Raw genomic sequence first — 23,441 nt, 5'->3', positions numbered from 1 at the left:
TTTGTGGATGTTGGAACACTGAGCTACTAGTTGTTTCATGGCCAACTGTGACGTTGGGTTTCGAAGAAACCATTCAGCCCACATTCTCTGCATGTAACCCCTCTGACGAGGGTTGCTTGAGTAGTAGCATTCCAACAGAGCCATGTTTTCGCATCTCGCCCATCTCCGCTTTGTTCCAGTCGCCCGTTTTTCATTGGGCTCCTGTCTGTCTGTCGTGGCTATATGTAAATAAAGCTTGTCGGCAGTGGGGAACTGCCGACAAGCTTTTTAGAGACAGTGATTTTACTTTTCAGCAGGATTTGGCATCTGCCCTCAAATACAAAAGTACTCAAGCCTGTTTTGATAACCATGGAATAATAGGACTTGATTGGGCAGCAAACTTGCATGACTTGACCCCAGTTAAAAATTTAAGGGGTATTGTCAAGAGGAAAAAGAGGGAAGAGGAACCCCCCCCCCCCCCCCCCCCCAAATGACGTTCATCTTGGGTTATAATAACACCGGAAATATGCCAAAGGCTGATAGCCTCTATCTCATGCTAACGTCCGGGTGTCATCAATGCAAAAAAGGTCCAACAAAGTTCTGAGGGCTTATGACTTGAATGCACTTTTCAGAAGGCTAATGTTTCTTTGTTCAAGATCCTTTCTTATTGATCACATGAAATATTCAGATTTGTGAAACTGTTTGTGAATTTCAAAAAAATTATTTGTCTTTAAGATAAGAAAACCTTTATTTGCCTCAGAATGGAGAAATTCCCAATTTACAGCAGCAAAATTATGAAAGGGAGAAGTAGAACAAAACTATATAAATAAACATAAATTATAAAATATATAATATACAAATATAATTATATTCTATAAATATAATTATTTATATATAAAAATACATTATAATTATTCCATAATCAAGAAAACAAACTAAAGGCTTGATTTCACCTTGTCTGTCATGAACAATATAACATAAAAGTTTAACTTTTGAAACAAATTATTGAAATAAATGGATTACCTGGCAACCAATTCGGTGTGTGTGTGTGTCTGTGTGCGTGTGTCTGTGTGTGCGTGTGTTTGTACAGATAGAGCGGTTCTATTTTGCATGTTGGCTGCTCGATAAACAGTTAAGAAATGTGTTGTTTTTGAGGAATTGCAGCTGCAGTTACTATTGTGACCTGTAAGGGGCGCTTGTTGACACGTTCATACCGAGAACGTCCGAGGAGTAGCGTGGGGAGTTTCTCAGCCATGGTAAGCCTTGCCGAGCGGTCCCTGCTCGAAACTGAGTTATCACGCAAGACGAATGTTTTCTGAAATTCCCGTCTGGGACCGGCCCGGGACCATGTCCGCTCCGACGCCGCATCGACATGAGCAAGATTTGGTTCAGCGGCGTGACCTCACAGAGTCGTCGTTCGAAAACCAAAGAGGCCGGCGTTCTCTTCCTCAAGCTGTCAATGGCGCAAGGCAGACGGTAGCACAGCAACAGCCTAACCGGGTAAAAACCTCCTGCTAAGAAGCTAGCTTTCGCTGTTTACGAAGCAACGCGCTAACTTTGTAGCGCATAACGCTCAGATTTTTTTCTTTTTTTTTTAAACCATACACAGGGCTTCAAGTTGGACCGAACTCTTTGAAATGTATTTCCGACGTCCCGCAGCTGGTTTGTGTTGGTTATATTATCCGTTTATGTGGCCATTCCTGTATTTTTTTTTTTAATCTTGACAGTCAGTTTACTGTGTACATTTATAACATTTAATGTGCTGATTGTGTCGCTCCAAAACGTCATTCACTTTTCTACCTGTCGTCGATAAAACTGGCAACCAGTTCAGGGTGTACTCCGCTGACTGCCAGAGGACAGCTGGGAACATTTCAAAAGGAAATCTATTTTTTAAACGCACATTTTGAAATTTGTGAAAATCGGGGTCTAACTTTCAACCTTTTTGGATCGTGGTCCTTTTCGGGTGACTGAGAAGGCATGTTGTCTGTCGTGGCTCTGCCCGAACCAACACTGTCCCTGTATATAGATAATAATGCATTTTATTTATAAAGCACTTGTCAAAACCTCTGTGTGCTGCAAAGCACGATAAAGGACAGAAGGTCAATTTAAAAAACATGAAAGCAATGAGGTCAGAAAGAATAAAACCAGTTTAGAAAGGCCTGCATGAGTCTTCAGGTCTTTTTTAGCGGAGTCGAGAGGCTGAGGATATCTTAGATGCTCGGTAGGTCATTCCGGATGTGGAGAGACAGGCCCGGTCTCCCATGGTCTGGAGATTTGGTTGGCGCTGGAGGGGGAGGTTGGTGCCACGGGACAGGAGGTGCAGAGAAGATGTATGCACGGTGAGGTGTATTTCAAGGGCATTGTCATGGGTGCAGACATGCATGAGTGCAAATTTGTAGTGGAGTCTGGATATTCGTGTTAGAATACAATAAATTTGAATAATTTCATATTCTGTTTTATTTTTGCCCTTGGGAAAATTATATATACTGTATATATATATATATTGCAGTATAAAATCCATTATCTGAACCACTAATCCTCATAAGAGCTAACACCTTTGTCTTATCATCGTGTCCAGGTTGAGGGGAGCAGGATCCAACCACTACCTCTGAGTAATCGGGGCATGAGGTGGCGACTTGAGGACAATCCCAGCACCAGGGAGCCTCCGCTGGATGACTGCGTGCGGATGGGGACGCTGTTTGGGATGTTCAATAAGTGTCTGCGAGGGATGGGTTTCAGCCAGATGTACTTTGGAGACAAGATAGTCGAGCCAGTGGTGGTCATTTTTTTCTGGCTACTGCTGTGGTTCCTTGGCATTCAGGCTCTTGGACTTGTGGGAACTCTGTGCATCATCATCATTTACATCCAGGAGTAATGAGAGTCGGCACTTTGGTAGCTGTGGATGCTTCTGGAAATTTTCGGTTTGGACGGCCCTGCACAACGGCGCTTTTATAGAGACCTGTCCTGTCATGTTGACGAACGGGGGCTTTGCAGGTATTAGTGGAGGAGTCAGAAACAAAGAAGATTCTTTAGAAGTCAAGATGCAAAAGATAATTTGACCATTTTTTAAAAATATAAATCCATGTGGTGAATATGGCAACCAATTAAAGCAGCGGTTTAATGTCAGACAATATTTTTACCTTTAAAGTGTGGCGGATAAATACAACAAAATAATATGATATGACCTGCATGAAAACTGTCGTATTTTTAAAACAATAATAATAAATACGAATCATGACACGAGGAACGTCCTATCTGACCGCAACGCTCTCTGGTCGCTATGGTAATGTTTAAAACATGCCTTCAAAATAAGCTACACCGCAAATACAAATTGCATAAAAAACACGACTCAGCATTGCCGCATATCATGGAGAGCGGGAATCTCTCGTTGAACTAAATACGTATTTTAAGTGGGACTCCTGATACTGTCGATTAAATGTAGCCTTCTTTTTCTTGGTCGTCAGAGGCTCCTCTTCTGTGTCCTGGCTGGGCCTTTTTCCCTTTCCAAATCCTTTTTTTTTTTTTTTTTACTCATTTTGCTAGCTTATGGGTTTCATTTTAGCGGTAACCGAGAAGCACACCTTGACCTGCGTCAAGAGTGACATACTGTAGAGAGAATCCAGTAATTTTTAAAAATAAAACATCTTTCAAATTCTGAAATGAATGCAACGGAAGTATTGTAAGTTATTCTTTCTGTGCGGCCCAGTCCCAAATTACATCTGAATAAGACAAGAAAACCTTTATTTGTCTCACAATGGAGAAATTCCCAATTTACAGCAACAAAATTATGAAAAGGAGAAGTAGAAGAGCAAAGAGTATATAAATAAATGCAAATTATAAAATCTGAATGACACACGGACCGGTAGTGGTCTGCGGCCCGGGGACCACTGCATTAAAGAATACCAAGAGTGACTTATAAGGTGTCTACCATTGAGGCCTTTTTACTTTTGGCTTGTACTTTCTACTGTACAATTCGGGCAGATAACCGACAAAATATTACTGGGTTTGCCGCCTACATTTGAGAATGTCTGAGAGGGTTTTTTTGGGGGGGTGGGGGGGGGCAATTTATACAAAAGAAAAATTGTGATGTTAGAGTTTCTTGATGCTGTCAATACGAGGGGGCAAATTCCTACTTTCTGTTTGAGTTCATCCCAATTTATTCGGACTGATAGGACTAAGATCAGGGCATTGTTCAGTCACACCCTTCCCACATCAAACTTATTCAAGCTATATCCTGTCTTTTGGACTTTGGTTTGTGCAATGGCACAGTAAAGTTCACAACTGCTGATTGCATTCTCCTGAGGGAAACAATAAACTTCCTTTTTGGAAAAGTACAGAGAGTTCCTTCTGGCTTGGTGTCAAAATGCAATTGTACAACAGGACTAAAATTCATGTTCAAGGACAAAATAGAAACTCATATGTTTCTTAAAATTGATTTACTTTTTTTTTTAACCTACCCCGCGACTATATCACTAAAAATGTAATTTTAGGTTTGGTTCACATTTAATTAGCAGCAAAAAATTGAAATTGGCTATTACAGGCTTTGAGGTTTTCATTGTTTGTTTGTTTTTGTTGTTTTTTTGCTGTTTTGCCATTAAAGACATCATTTAAAAACAGATTCTCAAACGTTTTGGTTCCATGACACCCCACAGTAGATGGAGTTTTCCAAGTGCCCCCTTATTCCTTTCATGCCTACATACGTGGTTTGCTATTTTTGGTGGTGTGTACATTTTACCTTCCCTGATAGACTTCAATTAGTTTAATGGGGGGGGGGGGGGGGAAGACGTTATTCAAATTAGCGCTGTACAATATCCGTCATGACATGATGTTATCACAATATAACCTCATGAAACTGGGCAGCCATCTCGTTACATCTGCGTCCTAGACGCATAATTTTCCCGCGGGACGCACAGTTCCAAATAATGTGCGTTTTTGGGACCAAAGGAAATTTCTCAGTCAAAACAAAACAAAAAAAAACTACGGCAGGCCTGAAGGTTTCATGGTAACGATCATTACCGGTACTGTGTCATTTCCGTGGCGTCATTTTGACGGTACCGTTCAAGGACTTTCTGAAGTCATTCTTTTTTTTGCGGTGCTCACTTTGTTCACCACCAGTGGCGATTGCTCTCGGACTGCAAGGGAAGCTCGGCTTCCCCCTAAAATGTCAAAGAATAAGTGATCAAATATATGAATGTAAATTTCATTGTGTGTACATGTCATTGACTAAATATGCGCTACGACGTGCTCAACTTTTGTCCCGAATCAGCTTCTTCTTACTGGTTACGACGCGACTCCCTTCTCATTCATTCCCGCAGCGTCGCTGTGCTTTAAACGGTGGACACTGAGCGTCCGCAGAGCGTCTACTGCCCAGACGCCGAGCGTCCGCAGAGTTCACGGTAGGTATTCCCAATGCGTTGAACGGATTCCATTGTCATTGGATACAAGCTGGTTTTTGTCCCGCCCACGGACGCTCGGCGTCTCTGGGACTGGCATCAGATTGGATGATCTGTCGGAGCCTGTGTGCCAATTTGATTGACATCGAAATGAGCCAATCACCGACCTTTTAGTGTTGGCATCCGTGTGAGCAATTTTTCAATTCGCATTCTGTTCTGAGTTCATCATTTTAGCGACTCTCTTTGTTGTAAACAACTTGCGACAAATTAATCTTTTATTTCTGGTGGGTTTTATTGTAGTTCCTGTAGTTGTAGGACACTAAGTCCCTGGAAAAGACGCCTTGCTGGTATGACAGGGTCACAGATCATTTTCTTGAAAAGGAACGGAGAGTAGAATTCACGTATAAATCAACGGACACATTTTATGATGTCGGCCAAAATTGAGCTCCCTCTTTGACAGACCAGCGTCCGCCACTGTTCACCACCATAAACTTAGGACACTCACATACTCTTAGACTAGCAAAAAAAAAAAACACACACAGCACACTGTCAGTGTTTTAACCTCATTTTTGAAATAACAGAAGACTGTCGTATAAACCTGGGGGGAAAAAATACATATCTTAGTCAACTCAACTTTACAGTACAGGAATATATAGCACTTACACATCACTACAGTTGTACATAAAACCAAAAATAACAATCCAATGATAAATACCTATAAAAAAAATCTCCATTCAGAACAATAGTTTCCTTCACAGCGGCAGTTCAGATACAAAAGTTGCAGTTCCATGTCCTTTTGCTGCACGGCTATTTGAAGTCTCCTTTCATTTTGGGACTTAAATGTCCTGACATTTTAAATTTACTCTCTCTTGAACCATTGAGATGTTCACACGACTATCACAAACTGTGACTATAGAAAATGTAAGGAAACATTTACAGTCCAAGAATTCAAAAATGGACATTCATGATTCTTTGGCTTCAAGCCACATGAAATTTGACCTTGGTTTATTGAAGACAAAATATTCTGATATCCGTGTCAGTCCCCATTTTATAAAGTCACAGAGACAATACAGTAATCCCTCTTTTATCGTGGGGGTTACGTTCCAAAAAGAACCCATGAGAAGTGAAATCCGTGAAGTAGGATTTATTTTTAAAAAAGCCCAAAAATGTGAGAGGAACGAAATTTCAAATGTGCTGTATGTGAACAGGCCAGCGATCCCGAGGCGTGCAGCCGATGTGTTAATGATTAGACAATTAAGGATGGAAGAGACACTGCTTCTTTTTTCTTATAAGCCTTCTCTCTCTCTCTCCCCCCCTCCCTCACTGCCTCCCTCCCTCTCTCTCTCAGCCACACACATACACACACACAGACGTGCCCCACGTGGTCGTTCGCACGTGAGCTGAGCGCACTAAAACACACACACACACTGTAAACAACACTTAGACACTGATCAAAGATTAAAGAGTAACCCACGTGATAAGACAGAAGGGCGGGTGCTGGGCGGGGCTGAGAAGATGCAAAGCCATGTTGATTGGCTGTGCATCTTCTCAACCCCCCTCCCTCCCCGCCACCCCACGTGGGATAGATCCACTAGTGCTGTCATTGATGGACGTCAGGGCTGGGAACCAATCAAGTTACAGCCATGCACAAAACCTTTGAGTCATTCCGCAATTTTTTCGAATACAGTACTTTGGGGAAAAAAAACCTGATGCACTGAAGCTGCGCGAAACGAACCGCGATAGAGCGAGGGATCACTGTATTTGCATTATTTATACTGGAATTAACGTACATATTTCCATGACTGTTCTGTAAATGACGGGTTTCGAGACATGCGTGACAGTGTACATCTATTTTGTTCACAGAAATTATCCAGAAAATATATATACTTGCATAAGAACATGACACAACCGTGGGGTAAGAGGCTATAACATACATCTGGTTTCGAAACCATTACTTGGAGTTTCAGTGTCCGCTCCCACCCTCTGACAGAATGCGACTTGGCTCTGTGAACTTAGCTGTAGCAATGTAGAACAAAGCAGGACCGGGCACCAAGGCCAACAGTGGCAAGTCCTGCTCCAGTTTGTCCAGGCGTGAGATCGAGATGATGCCATACGCGTGGAGCAACCAGTGACTGAACAGGATGACCAAGCGCTTCTTCTTGGCAACCAGGTTCTTGAAGGACTGTTTGGAAAGTGGCAGAACACAAAGAGAGAAAAGAAACCAGCTCGCTAGCGTTAGCAACCCTGAACAACAACATGAATCTGAGAGGTTAACTAGGCCGAAACAAAACATTGTTAAATTTCAGATAATACAAAGTATATAAAACAGACCCTTAAAGTGTTGTAAATTAGCACTTCAGAAAGAACACTGTTCATCATTACAAAATAAAGTGCTGAAATAAACATCAATCGCTTCTAGTAGGCTACAGAGGACACAGCAGCTATGATGACTTCATGTCTCGTACGCGGGGTGGTGTTCTTGAGTTTAGTTTGGCGAAGAGCTTTGCTATGGCTCACTCTACTGCTAACGCTTTCGGTGCTAACGTTAGCTGTAGCTGCACTCGCGACTGGGTGCTTTGCATTGATGTAGGAGGCTAAACTTGAACTGCTTCGGTGGTAAGCAAAGTCCTTCCAAATTAGGCACAACACTACCTTCATCAATAGTGCCGTCAGGGCGTTTTTGGAATGCATATTTTCCATTCATTGGGCCGAGAACTCTCTCAAGCTCCTCCATTTTCACCTCTCCTCTCCTATATGTACAGTATGTACAGTGCATAGAGTACGAATATTCTTACCTGTATCTCAGAGGCAGACATGTATACGGCCAGAGTGACGAGGGAGAGGACGAGTATTATATAGGGAAACGCATAATCTGAAACAAACAAATGGTCATGTAAAATAACTAAACAGAGCATGATTTGAGTGATGGTCAAAATGATCTGAGGAACAGCAGAGGAGCAGAAGAGCATACTCACAGAGCAATCCTCCCCCAACAGCCTGGAGCACAGTCAGGATTGGGAAGAAGTACAGAGCAGCATAGATGCTCTTAAATCGATCAGATTTGCCCAGACCACATGCTATCTTTTTAACCAACAGAGGGCGCAGTAGCATCATCAGCACCAAGCAGAAGGCATAGTAGATTAACACGATGGTATAGCTGAGAAAGAGAATTCAGAACAAACTCAATTAGACTTACATTTGACTCATTTCTGACCAATATGTTTTTGTACATGTGTTCTTTGCAAATCCACTGACACTTTTTTGTCGGCAACCTGCACAAGTGGTGCGTTAAAGGTGCTTATTTGTCATAAAATGAGTGCAGTGGTATCTCTACTTATGAACGTCTCTTCATATGAATTTGTCAAGTTACGAAACGCCTCCACAGGAAAATATTGTTTCTTGTTACGAAAGAAATTTCAAGATATGAAAGGTAAAAATACAGTCTGGACTGCTACTCGCAGCTCTGAGTTTCCTGAACGCAACATACTTATAGCTGCTCTGCCATTGGCTTTTACCGATCATCATCCTGGCATCCCATTAGCTAAGAGGGACTTCTACCCTAAGTGTCTGTGTGTATTGATAGATTATATACTGTTAGTCTTTGCGGCGTCTCTTCATTCGCCCCCCCGGCCGTGAGGCGTTCCGATTGTTTTACGTAAATGTGAATCACCCAGAAAGTGTTCACCAGTCGGGCGATCGCTCACTCGGCTGATGTTTGCCTTGGACATTTTCGAAGGATTGTTAAAAGCCGACAAAAGCAAACATCCTTAGATCAGTTCTTGACAAAACACCAGGCAAAAAGCACTTCTTCTGAGAGAGAATATGGACTAAAGAGGGCAAAAAAACGATGAGGCTGCAGTTAAAAGTAAATGGCCATCATTTTTATTCTTTGTCTTTTACATTATACACAATTCTCATTTATTGTGTGATAATGTAACTGTAACATGCATTTGTTACATATTTTGAAGCATTTTTATAATTCAAACATTTGTCTGAATGGTGCGGGGCTTGGAATGGATTAGGGCAGGGGTGCCCATTACGTCGATCCTGATCGACCGGTAGATCTAGGACTCGTCCCAGTTAGATCCAAAGGTGTAGAGGAGAAAACAAACAAACATTTGTGTGTCTTTGTACATGTTAGTAATATATATTTTTTGTGTTAATGTACACTGCATCCTAATCATCCTATCAGTCTCATTTTCCCCAAAAAATATTTTAAAAATAAAATAAAATAAAGCAGGTAAATCTTTAACCTACAGTGGCGCGTGACGTACGTCAGTGGAAGTTGTTAGCGCTCAGCAGTCTGCAAATGCAGCTTGTGATCAGAGCTGCTGCACTATACAGTAAATATTCCCATCCCCGGAATTCTATGAAAAGGAATATCCTTCACCCGTAACAAAAACCTATGCATTAACATTTTGACTACGATATTACGTGTTACCGGAACTTACGTAAGCGGAAAATCCACTAGCCGTAACCCGGATGGAGGCGTAATGCCGCGGGAGCTTAAATACACGCAACCCCCACCCGATGCGACGGAAAAGACACCACGCTGAGACACGTTTTCACTTCACGTTTTTCGATCATCAGAATCGAAACGACGACGTGTAAGTGACTTTTATTGGCGTGCATTTTACTGTAATTGCAAAAGATTTTAACTTTATTCACTTACGTCGTGTAGATCATGGCATCGAAACGTAGAAGAACTGTAACGACTGTAGTGGAGCGAGTGAAATGCATCCGTTTTAGCGAGGCTGGACACAAAGTAAAAAAAATCCAGCAGACACTTGGAGTCGGAAAGACGCAAATCTACGAAACTTTAAACAAGGCATCGATTCAACTCCTGATGACAAGCCACCATCCAGCAAGGAAGCAATGCAAATGGCAACAAAAATCCTTCAGTATGCACAAGAATTACCAGACATCGGTGATCAACGGGACAGTTACTTGCAACTAGCAAGAAAACTGTATGACACGCAGGCAAACATTGTCATAAACCAAAGAATGCATCCAACAAAACAATCCAAAATAGACACTTTTTTTTCCCAAGACAGAAAAAAAATAAACATTAAAATACTGTACGTATTTTACTGTTGTGATTTTTTTTGGATACACCTGTATTGCAGTTTTTGTTCTATAAACTGTTTTTGGACAGTATATTTTTGTATTTTATTGATTGTGTTGTTACACGTGCATTTTGTCAACATATTTGCAGGTTCATAAAGGACATGTACTATGCTCATTTCCCAAATGAGAAATTTCTGTTATCAGGACAAATTGGACAGCGCAAACACGAGTCCGTACTAAAGAATATTTACTGTATCCTTGATCATCATTATTCTCATTCAGAGTTTGCTTCGTGTAACAATTCACCGAGGGCACGGGCAAAGAATAGGAATCTAGAGAGCTGAGGGAAGCACTTCAAAAAGGTACGTGTGAGCTATGATAGTCAACAGGCTGCAAAAGTGCATCGCTTGCTTCCGTGTTTGGCTTCTCATCATGGCGTGGGCATGTTTGTGTGTGTGTGTGCGCGCGCGTGCGCGGTAAGGGGCGATCCCGCGAGGTTGGTTGAAAGAAAAGTCGATCTTCGGTCCAAAAGGTTTGGGCACCCCTGGATTAGGGCATTTACATCTATTTACAAAATTTTCTTCCAGAACATATTAATTATGTCAGTAGATGTACCAGGTTATTTTTGCTTTATCTTCTCCATTTTTAGAGGTAACATTGGAGTAGAAAGAACCGATCGATGTTCATCATGCTAATATTAACCTAGTCATCTACCTCGAGAGTGAGTCGATCGTATTTAACTCTCCAATTATAGACACACAAACGTGTCGCAAGTTGCACATATTTTAAGACAGTTTTACAAAAATGTTAACATGATATCAAATTTGTCAAAGAGAAATGGGAGGTGCTCTTGTAAATGTGAGATGTTGGAATTTCTGCATATCTTTTCTCTTGCCAAGTAGCGATGCCCAAAAAACTTCCCAAACAACTGGGGCCCTAGTGACCCTTTACTGGCCTTACCTGAGCGTCTGAAAAGGCAATGTGAGTCCCCTTTGCCATGGTCTCACCATCTGTGGGAGGGGCCAAAGGGGTCAGGTGCCCTGTGAGCTGAACGGCGGCAAATGACTAGGGACCTTGGCGTTCTGATCCCCAGCTCGGGAAACTAGCTCTAGAGACATAGAATGTCATCTCGAGCTGGTGTGTGAAGTAGAGAGTTTCTGACTAGATACAGTCAGGCTCGTCGACACACAGCTTGGGCTCTCATGCAATTCCTCTCGACAGGGATGGGAGATCCTGAGAGAGGCGTCGAGCAGGTGCGGGCATAATTATTGCCCCCCGGTTTTGTGCCTGTACGTTGGGGTTCACCCCGTTGAACGAGAGGGTGTCCTCCCTCCACCTTCGGATGGGGAGACGGGTCCTAACCATTGTTTGTGCCAATGCACCAAACAGCAGCTCAGAATACCCACCCTTTTTTTGATTCCTTGGAGGGAGAACGCTTCCCCTGGGGACCGCATCGTTATGCTGGGTGTCTTCAATAAATACGTGAGCAATAACAGTGAGAAGGGCGTGATTGCGAGGGATGGCCTCTCCGATCTGAAACTTCTGTGTTTGTCACAATTACCTCAAAGTTCCAAAAGGCTCTGAATGTTATCGGGCTGTCCTGGTTGACACGCCTCTACAACATCACGTGGAACGTGTTACTGGATTGGCAGACCCTCTTTTCAAGAAAGGGGACCAGAGGGTGTGTTCCAATTATAGAGGCATCACATAACTCAACTTCCTGGTATTATCTATTCAGGGGTGCTGGAGAGGAGAGTATGTCACGAGGTCGAATCTCCGATTTGGGAGAAGAAATTTGTTTTTTTGCCCAGGCTGTGGGACAATAGGCAAAGTCCTCAAGGGTACATGGGAGTTTGCCCAACCAGTCACCATGTGTTTAGTGGACTTGTAGAAGGCGTTTGACCGCGTCTCTTGGCAAGTTCTATGGTGGATGCTTTTTGGAATATGTACCAGTCCGCATTGCCAGATTCACTTTCAGTGAGGGTTGGACTGCACCAAAGCTGCCCCTTGTCACCAATTCTGTTCATAACTTTTAGAGACAGAATTTCTCGGCGCAGCTGAGGAGATTAGGGGGGCCGGTTTAGTTGGCTAAGTATTGCACCTCTGTTTTTTGCAGATGATGATGTTCTCTCGGTTTCAAGCTGTGATCCTCAGCCGAATGTGAAGCTGATGAAATAAAAATGAGCGCCTCCAAATCTGAGACCATGGTCCTCAGTCGTAAAAGGATGAAGTGCCCTCTCCAGGTTAGGGATGAGATTTTGCCCCAAATAGAGGAGTTCAAGTATGTTGGGGTCTTGTTCACGAGTGACGGCAGGATGGAGCGTAAGATCGATAGACAGTTCAGTGCAGTGTCTGCTGCGATGAGGACTTTGTATCGGTCTGTCGTGGTGAAGAAAGAGCTGAACTGAAGAGCGAAGCTCTCGATTTAGCGGTCGATCTTCGACCCTACCCTTACCTATGGCCACGGGCTATGGGTAGTTACCGAAATAACAAGATCCCGGATACAAGATGCCGAAATGAGTGTCCCCCGCAGGTTGTCTGAGCTTTGCCTTAGAGGTAGGGTGAGACGTTCAGTCATTCGGGAAGGGCTTAGAGTCGAGCCACTGCTCCTCCACATTGAGAGGAGCCGGATGGGGTGGTTCGAGCATCTGATTAAGATGCTTCTTGGACACCTCCCATGTAAGAAGTTTTGGGCATATCCCACCAGCAGGAGCCCCCGCGGACAATCCGGGACATGCTGCACAGATTACGTCTCCTGTCTGGCATGGGTATGCCTTGGGATCCCTCCGGAAAGTTGGAAGAAATAGCTGGAGTGAGGGAAGTGTGGGGTTCCCTGCTTCCGCGACTGGACCCTGGATAAGCGGTAGATAATAGATGGATGGAGTTTGAAAGTTTTGAAACTGACTTTTTAAAACAGTGGTATACCTTGAAAATGGTTATTGGCCCATTTCAATTTTGGGGTTGATCCTTTTGTTTTCACACAGTACTTGGAGTGAAAGTGATTATACACTTTTTGTGAAGCATACTTTCATTCTCTGACAGATACTGAAATACGACCACTATGAAATAATGGCATTGCTGGTAATGTGAAATGATTTAAATGGATTTTTTCTTGTTAAAATTTGTTTTCAGTTGAAAAATAGGATGTGGCGGTTTGAGAAGGAAGATTTGCAGTCAGGACTTACAGTGGGTATACAGCCTCCTGGGTGCAGTGTAAAGTGTTGATGTAGTCTGGGCTGGGATTATACAGCATGGTGTACCAGTCCGACAGCATCTGGACTCGACAGGAGTTGATACTGAGCATCCCTATTGGCTCTGTGACCAACAGCGTAACCACAGCAGACACGCTGCACTCCAACAAGGCTGTGATGTGCTGTAGCAAAGCACTGGAACTGAAGTCAGAAAATAAAAGACGTTATTAATGGTTTGGCATCCCCAACAACAATCCAGCGGAACCTCTGAGATTCAACACAATCTGTTTGGTGATGTTCATTGATGTCCAATTTGTTGGTATTTCAACATTACTATTCCCAAGGACTAGCCTCGATCAAACAAAGATCCCGCAAAATTGGCACATCAAAGACGTAACGTGCAAAGACATAACATGTATCCAGCTATTGCCCTCCGTACAACAGAATAAGTCAAGGTTCACTTCAAAAATATCAGCTTTAAAAGCCATGATTTCACACTGAATAAGTACATTTGTGACTGAACTGAAACAAGATCTTTGTTTCAGTATGCATACTTTGGATTTTTGTTCGGTGCTTTACCGTGACGTTTTTCTTACACAAAATAGGTGCCTTGGGGTCTGCAATGATGTCATCATTAGTGCCCTTAATAAATGCTCAAGTACCGTAATTTCCGGACTATAAACCACGACTTTTGTCACATAGTTTCAACTCTGCAGCTTATTTAACTCATTCAGTACTAGCCATTTTCAGACCCGTAGAAAAAAAAAATTGACTTTCAGTCTTGGAAAAAAAGAAAACCTAAGCAGTGATCACTTTACAGTTTACCCCCCAGCGAGTCCCAGGGACTCGCTGATCAGAAAAGTATGAGTCCCATTATGCGAATTCTGAAATGGTCTACTTATTCAATTGCATATGATAATAACACAAACAACAACATAAACATACAAATATAAACAAATGCTGCAAAAATTTAAATAATTCAGTTGCAGGCCTGAGGATTTCAGAAATTCACGGGAACTGTTTTTCGGTTCCGTCAGATTACCCAATGGGAAACCACGGTAACTAATTTTGCGTTCCGTAAACATTCATCATGGGAACCCATTTTTCTATTTTGACTGATATTCATAATCAAGAATTCTGAAACTCAAAAGTATAATGTTTCAAGGCTAAATGTTTGAAAACTATGCATTAACAATTAACATTACATCAGCAGCTGTGTACTCCAAGTTTATTCAAAAAAATGAATGGATAAAAATATGTTGTACTCATATGGCATCATGAATACAGCATACCACAAAATCAGAGTATTTTTTCCAATCTCACACTGCAAAGATTAATTTACTGGTATATATTGATGTGGCTTGACATCCTCTTCCCAAGACGATGCATGTGTAATCGACTATCAATTTGACGAAAGAATTTAACACACGTCATCATAAATTCTACCAACAGTTAACATTAGCATTACTACACCTTGTGACAAATGTTTTATTCATAAAGTTACCCTGCTACAACCAGTAAATTATAGAATAACCAAAACTGTTTCATCATATTTTTCATAGCGATTAGCTTATAGATCTAATGACCAACTTGCCTCGTAATCGTGCCTCTCGTCGTATCTCGCTCTCGTATTCTGCGCATACGTCACAGGTGAGTTGAGTGATACGCCCTTCGGACGATTCATACGAAAAATCAGACTAGCATTCCCATTTCTTCTTCTTCTTCTTCTCCTTTCGGCTTGTCCCTTTTCAGGGGTTGCCACAGCGAGTCATTAATTTCCATCTTTCCCTGTTCTCTGCATCCTCCATTCTGACTCCAACTACCTGCATGTCTTCCCTCACGGCATCCATGAATCTCCTCTTTGGCCTTCCTCTCTGTCTCCTACCTGGTAGCTCCATCTCTAACATTCTCCTACCAATGTATCCACTGTCCCTTCTCTGTACATGTCCAAACCATCTCAGTCTGGCCTCTCTAACTTTTTCTCCAAACTTTACTGTCTGAGTTGTCCCTCTGATGACCTCATTTCTGATCCTGTCCATCATTGCCACTCCTAAGGAGAATCACAGCATCTTTAACTCAGCCACCTCTAACTCTGCCTCCTGTCTTTTGCCAATTGCTAGTGTCTCTAGACCGTGCATCATGGCTGGTCTCACAACTGTTCTGTAAACGTTTCCCTTCACCTTAACTGACACCCTTCTATCACAAATCACTCCTGACACTTTTCTCCAGCTGTTCCATCCTGCCTGCACTCTATTCTTCACTTCTCTTCCACAGTCTCCGCTGCTCTGCACTGTTGATCCTAGGTACTTAAATTCCTGTACCTTCGCCACCTCTGCTCACTCTAACCTCACCGTTCCACTGGTCTCCCTTTCATTTATGCACATGTACTCTGTCTTACTACGACTGACCTTCATTCCTCTTCTCTCTCGTGCAAACCTCCACCTTTCTAGGTTTTCTTGTAGCTGCTGCCTACTCTCACTACAGATCACAATATCATCTGCAAACATCATAGTCCAGGGCGTCTCCTGTCTGACCTCATCTGTCAATCTATCCATCACCATAGCAAACAAGAAGGGGCTCAGGGCCGATCCTTGATGCAGTCATACCTCCACTTTGAAGTCTTCTGTCCGTCCAACTGCACACCTCACCACTGTTGTACTATTCTCATACATGTCCTGAACCAACCTAACGTACTTCTCTGCAACTCCTGACTTCCTCATACAGAACCACAATTCCTCTCTTGGCACCCTGTCATAAGCCTTCTCTAAATCTACAAATACGCAGTGCAGGTCCTTCCTACCTTCCCTGTACTTCTCCATCAGGATCCTCAGGGCAAATATTGCATCTGTGGTGCTCTTCCTCGGCATGAAACCATACTGCTGTTCACAAATCTCCACTTCCTGTCTCAACCTGGCTTCAACTACTCTTTCCCAAACCTTCATCGTATGGCTCATCAACTTTATCCCCCTGTAGTTGCTACAACTCTGAACATTCTTCTTCTTCTTATAAATTGGTACTAGGACACTCTTCCTCCACTCATCAGGAATCTTGTTTGTGTCTAAGATTCTATTAAACAACCTAGTCAGAAAATCAACCGACACCTCCCCTAAGCACTTCCATACCTCCACTGGTATGTCATCTGGACCAACCGCCTGACCACTCTGCATCCTTTTTAATGTTTTCCTGACTTCATCCTTTCTAACCTGATCGACCTTCTTCTTAATCCTCTCTGGCTCTTCATTCCTACGTTCCCTATTGTTTTCCTCATTTAACAACTCCTCAAAGTATTCTTTCCATCTCCTCAACACACTTTCCTCACTCGTAATGACATTTCCCTCTCTGTCTTTAATCAACCTCACCTGCTGTACATCCTTCCCAGCCTGATTTCTCTGTCTCGCCAACCTGTACAATTCTTTTTCACCTTCCTTTGTGTCTAACCTCTCATATAACTCCTCATATGCCTCCCGTTTGGCCTTGGCCACTTCTCTCTTCACTTCCCTTGTCATCTTTTTGTACTCTAGCCTGTTCTCTTCTGTTCTCTCACTATCACCTCACCACTGTTGTACTATTCTCATACATGTCCTGAACCAACCTAACGTACTTCTCTGCAACCCCTGACTTCCTCATACAGAACCACAATTCCTCTCTTGGCACTCTGTCATAAGCCTTCTCTAAATCTACAAATACACAGTGCAGCTCCTTCCTACCTTCCCTGTACCTCTCCATCAGCATCCTCAGGGCATTCCCATTTCTTAAATGTCGTAATTAGTAGACCTTTGTGAGTTTTTTTCGCCGGCATCTCAAACTTTGAACCGTGCGATTCCTCAGTTTGCGGACTAAAATAGCAACCCGCATGTGCACATAACGTTATCTGTTCCGGCCCCCCCCCCCAACAGTGAAAACAAAACAAAACAAAACGAAAGTAAATCAGAAGAAACACACTCACACACTCACACACCACACCACAAACACCCATACAGGCACAGTGAAATCGCGTTGATCACACAGGAGAGATTCGATTGCGTACAGTCAACTCGTGTGCAGTGACTTTTATGGTTAAAAATTTTTCGATACCGTCAAAATGACGCCACGGAAACGACACGCTACCGGTAATGATCGTTACCGTGAAATCCTCAGGCCTGCCGTAGTTTTTTGTTTTTGTTTTTGGACTGAGAAATTTCCTTGCATCCCAAAAACGCACATTATTTGGAACTGTGCATCCCGCGGGAAAATTATGCGTCTCGGACGCGGGACGCGGAGGTAACGAGATGGCTGCCTAAATACATGGGATTGAATGTGTGAAGTCTGAAAAAACATATAAATGTCTTTGGGAGTGAATGAGTTAATGAAGCGGCCTATATAAAGATTTTTCTAATGGCTGCCAGTTAGCACTCGAGCATAAAAGGAAGAAGAGTGAGACAAGTTGATATATACGTGTAGAGGAAGATGCTATTATCTGTCACATTGAAAACAACCGGCCATGGGAGGATGCATCTGTTTTGGGCTGCACTGCAACCACCATGGATTACCATGCCCCCCCCCAAAAAAACCTGCCGGATTACTATGCCCCAAAAAAAAAAAAAAAAGAAAAGAAAAAAAACTGCCGAAAGACATTGTCGTGAAAGTTGACACGAAAGCGCAGATGGTAGAAAGCCTAATGAATAAATGGTTGACCAAGTGTTTCGGCAAGCGAAGATTGTTTCATTGAAAAAAAAGCATTATTCGACGGTGAAGTGACTTTTATGGGGGGTTTTTAACCAGCCCTGTTAGTGGTGTTTTACTGGCGTGGTGCTGCCACCAGAAGGGAGAATCTTTTGAGGATCGGGAGGACTGCTGGTTTGAAAGGTTTCAAAGAAGGCACCAATCGCAAAGCTATCTCAAAGTAGAGGAGGTTTATGGTGTCTGCCGACACTAATGTCCAGACATCCCTTCCCCCACAGATTATCTCATTCCACGGGAAGGTTAGCTCTAATGAGCTCTTTTGCCACAAGACGAGCATGTGCCCAATTGTTATGCAGGACAGTCGTTTCACTGACCACGTTTGGCGGCAACAACACATCCACGGAGCATCGAACTGAAGAAGGCTTTTAGATGAAAGGTGAAACCTCTTCAACATGAACACGTCCAGTTACCGCAATTTAAATTCGCAGATTACCATCACCCAGGAAGACTGAGCATCTAACTATACATACTGCAGTGCTGTTGTTAGTTGGTTCATAGTTTCAAGTTTTGCATTTGAGCAATTAGGCATTTTAAAATAATCCTCACCTCTTCTTACCAGAATACCACTCAATGAAGAACCAATGAAGCATGAGAGGTAGCATGGCCATGAAGCCGAGATAGAGCCAATCATAAAGTTGAGGAGACTCGGTGCAGCGTTCACACACTTTCTGGTGGTTGGCTCGCTCTCCACGAGGGCAAACCTGCAGTTGATCACAAAAACCACGATTACGTATGACTACCACACATTAATATAAATACACACACACACACATACAGTACGCATACAGTGAGGCGAACAAGTATTTGATACACTGCTGATTTTTGAGGTTTTCCCCTCTTACAAAGTAGGTCGAGGTCTGTAATTTGTATCAAATGTACTCTTCAACTAAGAGGGACTGAATCGAAAACAAAAATACAGAAATCACTGTTGTTTTTTAAATAATGAATTTACATTTTATTGTACGAGTATTTGATCGCCCATCAACCAGTAATTTCTGCTCCCACTGATGTGTGAACCCCTCCTGTTCTGTCCTGTATTAACTTCACATGTTTGAACTCGTTACCTGTGTAAACGGCATATGTCCACACACTCAATCAAACAAATTCCAACCTCTCCACAAAAGCCAAGTCCAGAACGCTGTGCAAGGACATCAGGGATAAAACTGTAGACCTGCAAAAGGCTGGGATGGGCTACAGGACAAGAGGCAAGCAGCTTGGTGTGAAGGCAACAACTCTTAGTGCAATGATCAGAAAACGGAAGAAATTCAAGACGACGGTCAGTCTCCCTCGGTCTGAAGTGCCTTGCAAGATCTCTCTTCATGGGGCATCAATGATCCTGAGGACGTTGAGGGATGAGCCCATCACGACACGGCAGGACCTGGTGAATGACTTGAATAGAACTGGGAGCACAGTGTCAAGGAAAACCATCAGTAACACACTCCACCATCATGAATTAAAATCCTGCGGCACATGCAAGGCCCCCCCTTGCAGGCACTCAAGCCAGCGCATGTCAAGGCCCGTCTGAAGCTTGCCAATGACCATGTGGATGATCCAGAGGAGGAATGGGAGCAGGTCATGTGGTCTGATGAGACAAAAGTGAAGCTTTTTGGTCAAAATTCCTCTCACTGTTTTTGGAGGAAGAGGAAGGATGAGTACAACCCCAAGAACACCATCCCAACTGTGAAGCATGGAGGTGGAAACATCATTCTTTGGGAATGCGTTTCTCCAAAGGGGACAGGACAACTGCACCGTATTGAGGGGAGGATGGATGGGCCATGTATCGTGAGCTCTTGGCCAACAATCTCCTTCCCTCAGTAAGAGCATTGAAAATGGGCCGTGGCTGGGGGGTTCCAGCATGACAGCGACCCAAAACACACAGCCAGGTCAACAAAGGAGTGGCTCCGGTGGAAGCATCTCAAGGTCCTGGAGTGGCCTAGCCAGTCTCCAAACCTGAATCCAATCGAAAATCTTTGGAGCGAGCTGAAAGTCCGTGTTGCCCAGCGACAGCTACGCAACCTGAACGCTCTGGAGTAGATCTGTATGGAGGAGTGGGCCAAACTCCCTGCTGCAGTGTTGAACAACCTGGTGAAGAACTATAGAAAACATCTGATCTTTGCAGGGATGAGAGTGGCTAGTGATGAAAAAAATCTGAAAATCAGCTGGGGGTCTAGAGGCAACGCCCCGGATGGGGGCCCAGGGGGCAAAGCCCCCGGAAGCTAATGGATTTTAGAGATTTTCAAGCCTTAAAACCATTCATTTTATCAACAAAATGTTACATTTTTTGTTGAAATACCATTCCCCATTTGCTTACAAAATTGGCACTTTATACTAAACATGCTAAAGATGAAGTGTATTCAATGTACACACTACTTGAAACTTTCACAGAAAAAAAATCGCAAGATTGTTCACTATTCTTACAAGTGAAAATTTGACATTGACCTTTGTGCAATTCTGCTTATGCATTCCTGGTGAGCACCAACATGTCATGTCAAATTCGCTGCTCAAAATCAAAACTAAAAAAGGAAACACATTCCCTGCCATTTTTAAGATTTGTTCATTACTTGTATTCATAAAATGTGTAAATGTGATAAAAAGCTGTTGATTCTTACCTCATACAGTGATAGTGAAGTCCCAAACTGTTTGCTATACAGTAAATATTCCCATCTCCGGAATTCTATGAACAGGAATTTGCTTCACCCGGAATAAAAACCTATGCATTAACATTTTGACAACGATATTACATTTTACCGGAATTTACTTATGCGGAAGTTCCACTATCCGTAACCCGGATGGAGACGGAAGGCTGCGGGAGCTTAATTCATTTTAAATACACACAGCGCCCACCCGATGCAACGGAAGACACGACGGAAGACAAGTGTTCACTTCGCCGTTTTCTATCATCTGGTTCCTAATGGGGACAGCGTCAGCTTTCTATCCAACCAGTCCCATCGAAACTTGTTTTTTAGATCCACATCTATCTGACGCACTTTAGCTTCTTCACGAGTCTCGATATCATTCGGCATTTTGTTTAATACACGCTACATAAATGAGTAATTTCAATACACTACATCCCTTGTGCAAAACCATTCGCAATTTGCGGGAAAGGGGTTGAGGAAGGCGAACACGGTTGGTTGTGATTTTGCATTTGCTGATATAGCGACCAATCACAACAAGTAAAACATTGGTTTTAGCCTGTATACGAGGTAACCTAACGCTTTGTGAGAAAAAAAACGGTATTCGAAATGGATGCTTGCAAACTTTATTTGTAAAAATTATGAGTCAAGCGTCTGCCAAAGACAAGTAAGTCCGGCAGCCCAGAAATAACACCAGAACCCCCCCCCCCCCAAAAAAAAACACTGTTCTCAACAGATTTGGAACAATATAAAAAAGGCCATTTTGACTGGAAAAAAAGCGGAATTTCGCCAAAAAGCAGAAAAATCTCATCCCTGTCTGTAATTGCAAAGGTTTCTCTAACAAATATTGAGTGCTGTTTGTCTGATGTATCAAATACTTTTGTTCTGCAATAAAATGCTAATTAATTATTTTAAAATCATCTACTGTGATTTTTCAGATTTTTGTTAGATTCTGTCCCTCATAGTTTTAGAGTACCTTTTGATACAAATTACGGACCTCTACCTGCTTTATAAGTGGGAAAACTTCAAAAATCAGCAGTGTATCAAATACTTGTTCTCCCCACGAAATACACAAACACACACACACACATCGTGTTTCAAGTCAAGTCAAGTCAACTGTATTTATAGAGCACTTTCAAACAGCCATCGCTGCATACAAAGTGCTGTACATGGAGCAATTTAACATATACAATAAACAGTAAAACAAATCGGTAATAAAGACGGTAGAAAGCACCAAACAGTAAAACCAAGAACAAATCTAAGTCATGCTGAAGTCACTGTTAATTCACATACGCTTTTCAGTTCTGCACAAAAAATGTTTATATGGTTTATACTTACACCACAGTCTCTTTCCATTGACCCATTGAACATTATTCTGCCACAGTACAGGCCTGGGCATGTTGCACTCATGGCCACAGCTGCTAGGGATAGATGGATGGAAATATTTTACTGATTACGAATACAAAATTCAACATGTTAATCCATGGTACATGCATTCGGACAGTTAGTTTGAATCAGTACTATAAAGCATAAATGTGCAGCAGTATTTAAGAAAATAAAAAGAGTCGATAAATTGCCCAAATTACAACTGGTTCTGCTAAGCTAAATGTTGTGTGACAACACACAAATACCTACATTACAATGCAACTGTAAACCGCATATATCTAATAAGGAGAAAATAGATATTTTCTTCTTAAATTTAACTCAACATGTTTCATTACGACTACTACTATCAATTCTATTCCTATGGTCTGTGGTACTGAGACCAACTGCCAAAGTGCAAATTAGCACGTTCAAAAAAACAAGAACCGGTACACATATTCAGTCCTATTCGCTGGCTGCATTGCCTCATCAATAAACAATGACATTTGGTAAAATCCATGCATATATGTAATTCGTAGATGTAGTGCTCGTGTTATGAGACTATCATAATGTACACAATTTCAATCCGATTTAGCGATCCAGCACATCGATCATTCGAATGTGGGTGACAGTTAACTACATAGTTTAGATAGACTCGAGTGAAAACAGCAAATTTAAGCTTTTGACTGATGTTAAGAAACAACACAAACCTATCATGGCAAATAATTCAACGCCTCCGGTGTTGAGGTAGTTGGTATTGAGACCTTCAAAAAGCGGAAACAGTTTTCAGCCACCTACCGCTGCCATACGTAGCTTTTCACGTAGACGCCACTTTGAGCCATCCCCTTGCTGCAATACGTCAGTCCTTCCGCCATATTAGGTGTGGGAGATAGGCCACAAATTAATGCAAGCAAGTGAACCGATATACAAAATGTTCAAAGGTAATATCTATCCGTCAACACACACACGCACACGCACCTGCACGCACGCACGCGCGGACACAAAAAGGGATGGTTCAACACTCGCAGAAATAAAATTAAAACCAACTTTTCATTTTTTTTTCAGAATAGATCATTCCAAAATCAATGAAAATT

The 23,441-nt window shown here is 42.5% G+C and overlaps 2 protein-coding genes across 2 annotated transcripts; one reads left to right on the top strand and one right to left on the bottom strand.

Annotated features, from left to right (window-relative positions):
- Positions 1 to 1,188: 1,188 nt before the first annotated feature.
- Positions 1,189 to 4,313, top strand: fam241a (family with sequence similarity 241 member A). The gene is made up of 2 exons (XM_086127323.1): positions 1,189 to 1,479; positions 2,558 to 4,313. The coding sequence occupies exons 1-2, from the start codon at positions 1,288 to 1,290 to the stop codon at positions 2,852 to 2,854; spliced, it is 489 nt and encodes a 162-aa protein (XP_085983449.1). The 5' UTR covers positions 1,189 to 1,287; the 3' UTR covers positions 2,855 to 4,313.
- Positions 4,314 to 5,916: 1,603 nt separating this feature from the next.
- On the bottom strand, positions 5,917 to 23,166 carry jkamp (jnk1/mapk8 associated membrane protein). Its single transcript, XM_086127322.1, has 7 exons — positions 23,058 to 23,166; positions 22,324 to 22,403; positions 18,899 to 19,053; positions 13,625 to 13,831; positions 8,348 to 8,529; positions 8,168 to 8,244; positions 5,917 to 7,554 (listed from the first exon to the last, which is right to left on the bottom strand). Exons 1-7 carry the CDS (start codon positions 23,062 to 23,064, stop codon positions 7,336 to 7,338), a joined length of 927 nt encoding a protein of 308 aa, XP_085983448.1. The 5' UTR covers positions 23,065 to 23,166; the 3' UTR covers positions 5,917 to 7,335.
- Positions 23,167 to 23,441: the final 275 nt, after the last annotated feature.

This window comes from Hippocampus guttulatus, chromosome 13 (genome assembly GCF_054856545.1).
Source record: "Hippocampus guttulatus isolate MCC_2025c chromosome 13, RoL_Hgut_1.0, whole genome shotgun sequence".
Classification (NCBI taxonomy): domain Eukaryota; kingdom Metazoa; phylum Chordata; class Actinopteri; order Syngnathiformes; family Syngnathidae; genus Hippocampus; species Hippocampus guttulatus.
Note: the sequence above shows the minus strand (reverse complement) of the source record. Positions and strands in the feature narration are given on the sequence as shown.

Coding starts and splice junctions, on each gene's coding strand:
- fam241a (XM_086127323.1), top strand. CDS start 1,288: ATGTTTTCTGAAATTCCCGTCTGGGACCGGCCCGGGACCATGTCCGCT. Junction 1,480..2,557: donor CACAGCAACAGCCTAACCGG/GTAAAAACCTCC, acceptor CATCGTGTCCAG/GTTGAGGGGAGCAGGATCCA.
- jkamp (XM_086127322.1), bottom strand. Junction 19,054..22,323: donor CAATGGAAAGAGACTGTGGT/GTAAGTATAAAC, acceptor GATCAACTGCAG/GTTTGCCCTCGTGGAGAGCG. Junction 8,530..13,624: donor CAGGAGGCTGTATACCCACT/GTAAGTCCTGAC, acceptor TCTCTTTCTCAG/CTATACCATCGTGTTAATCT.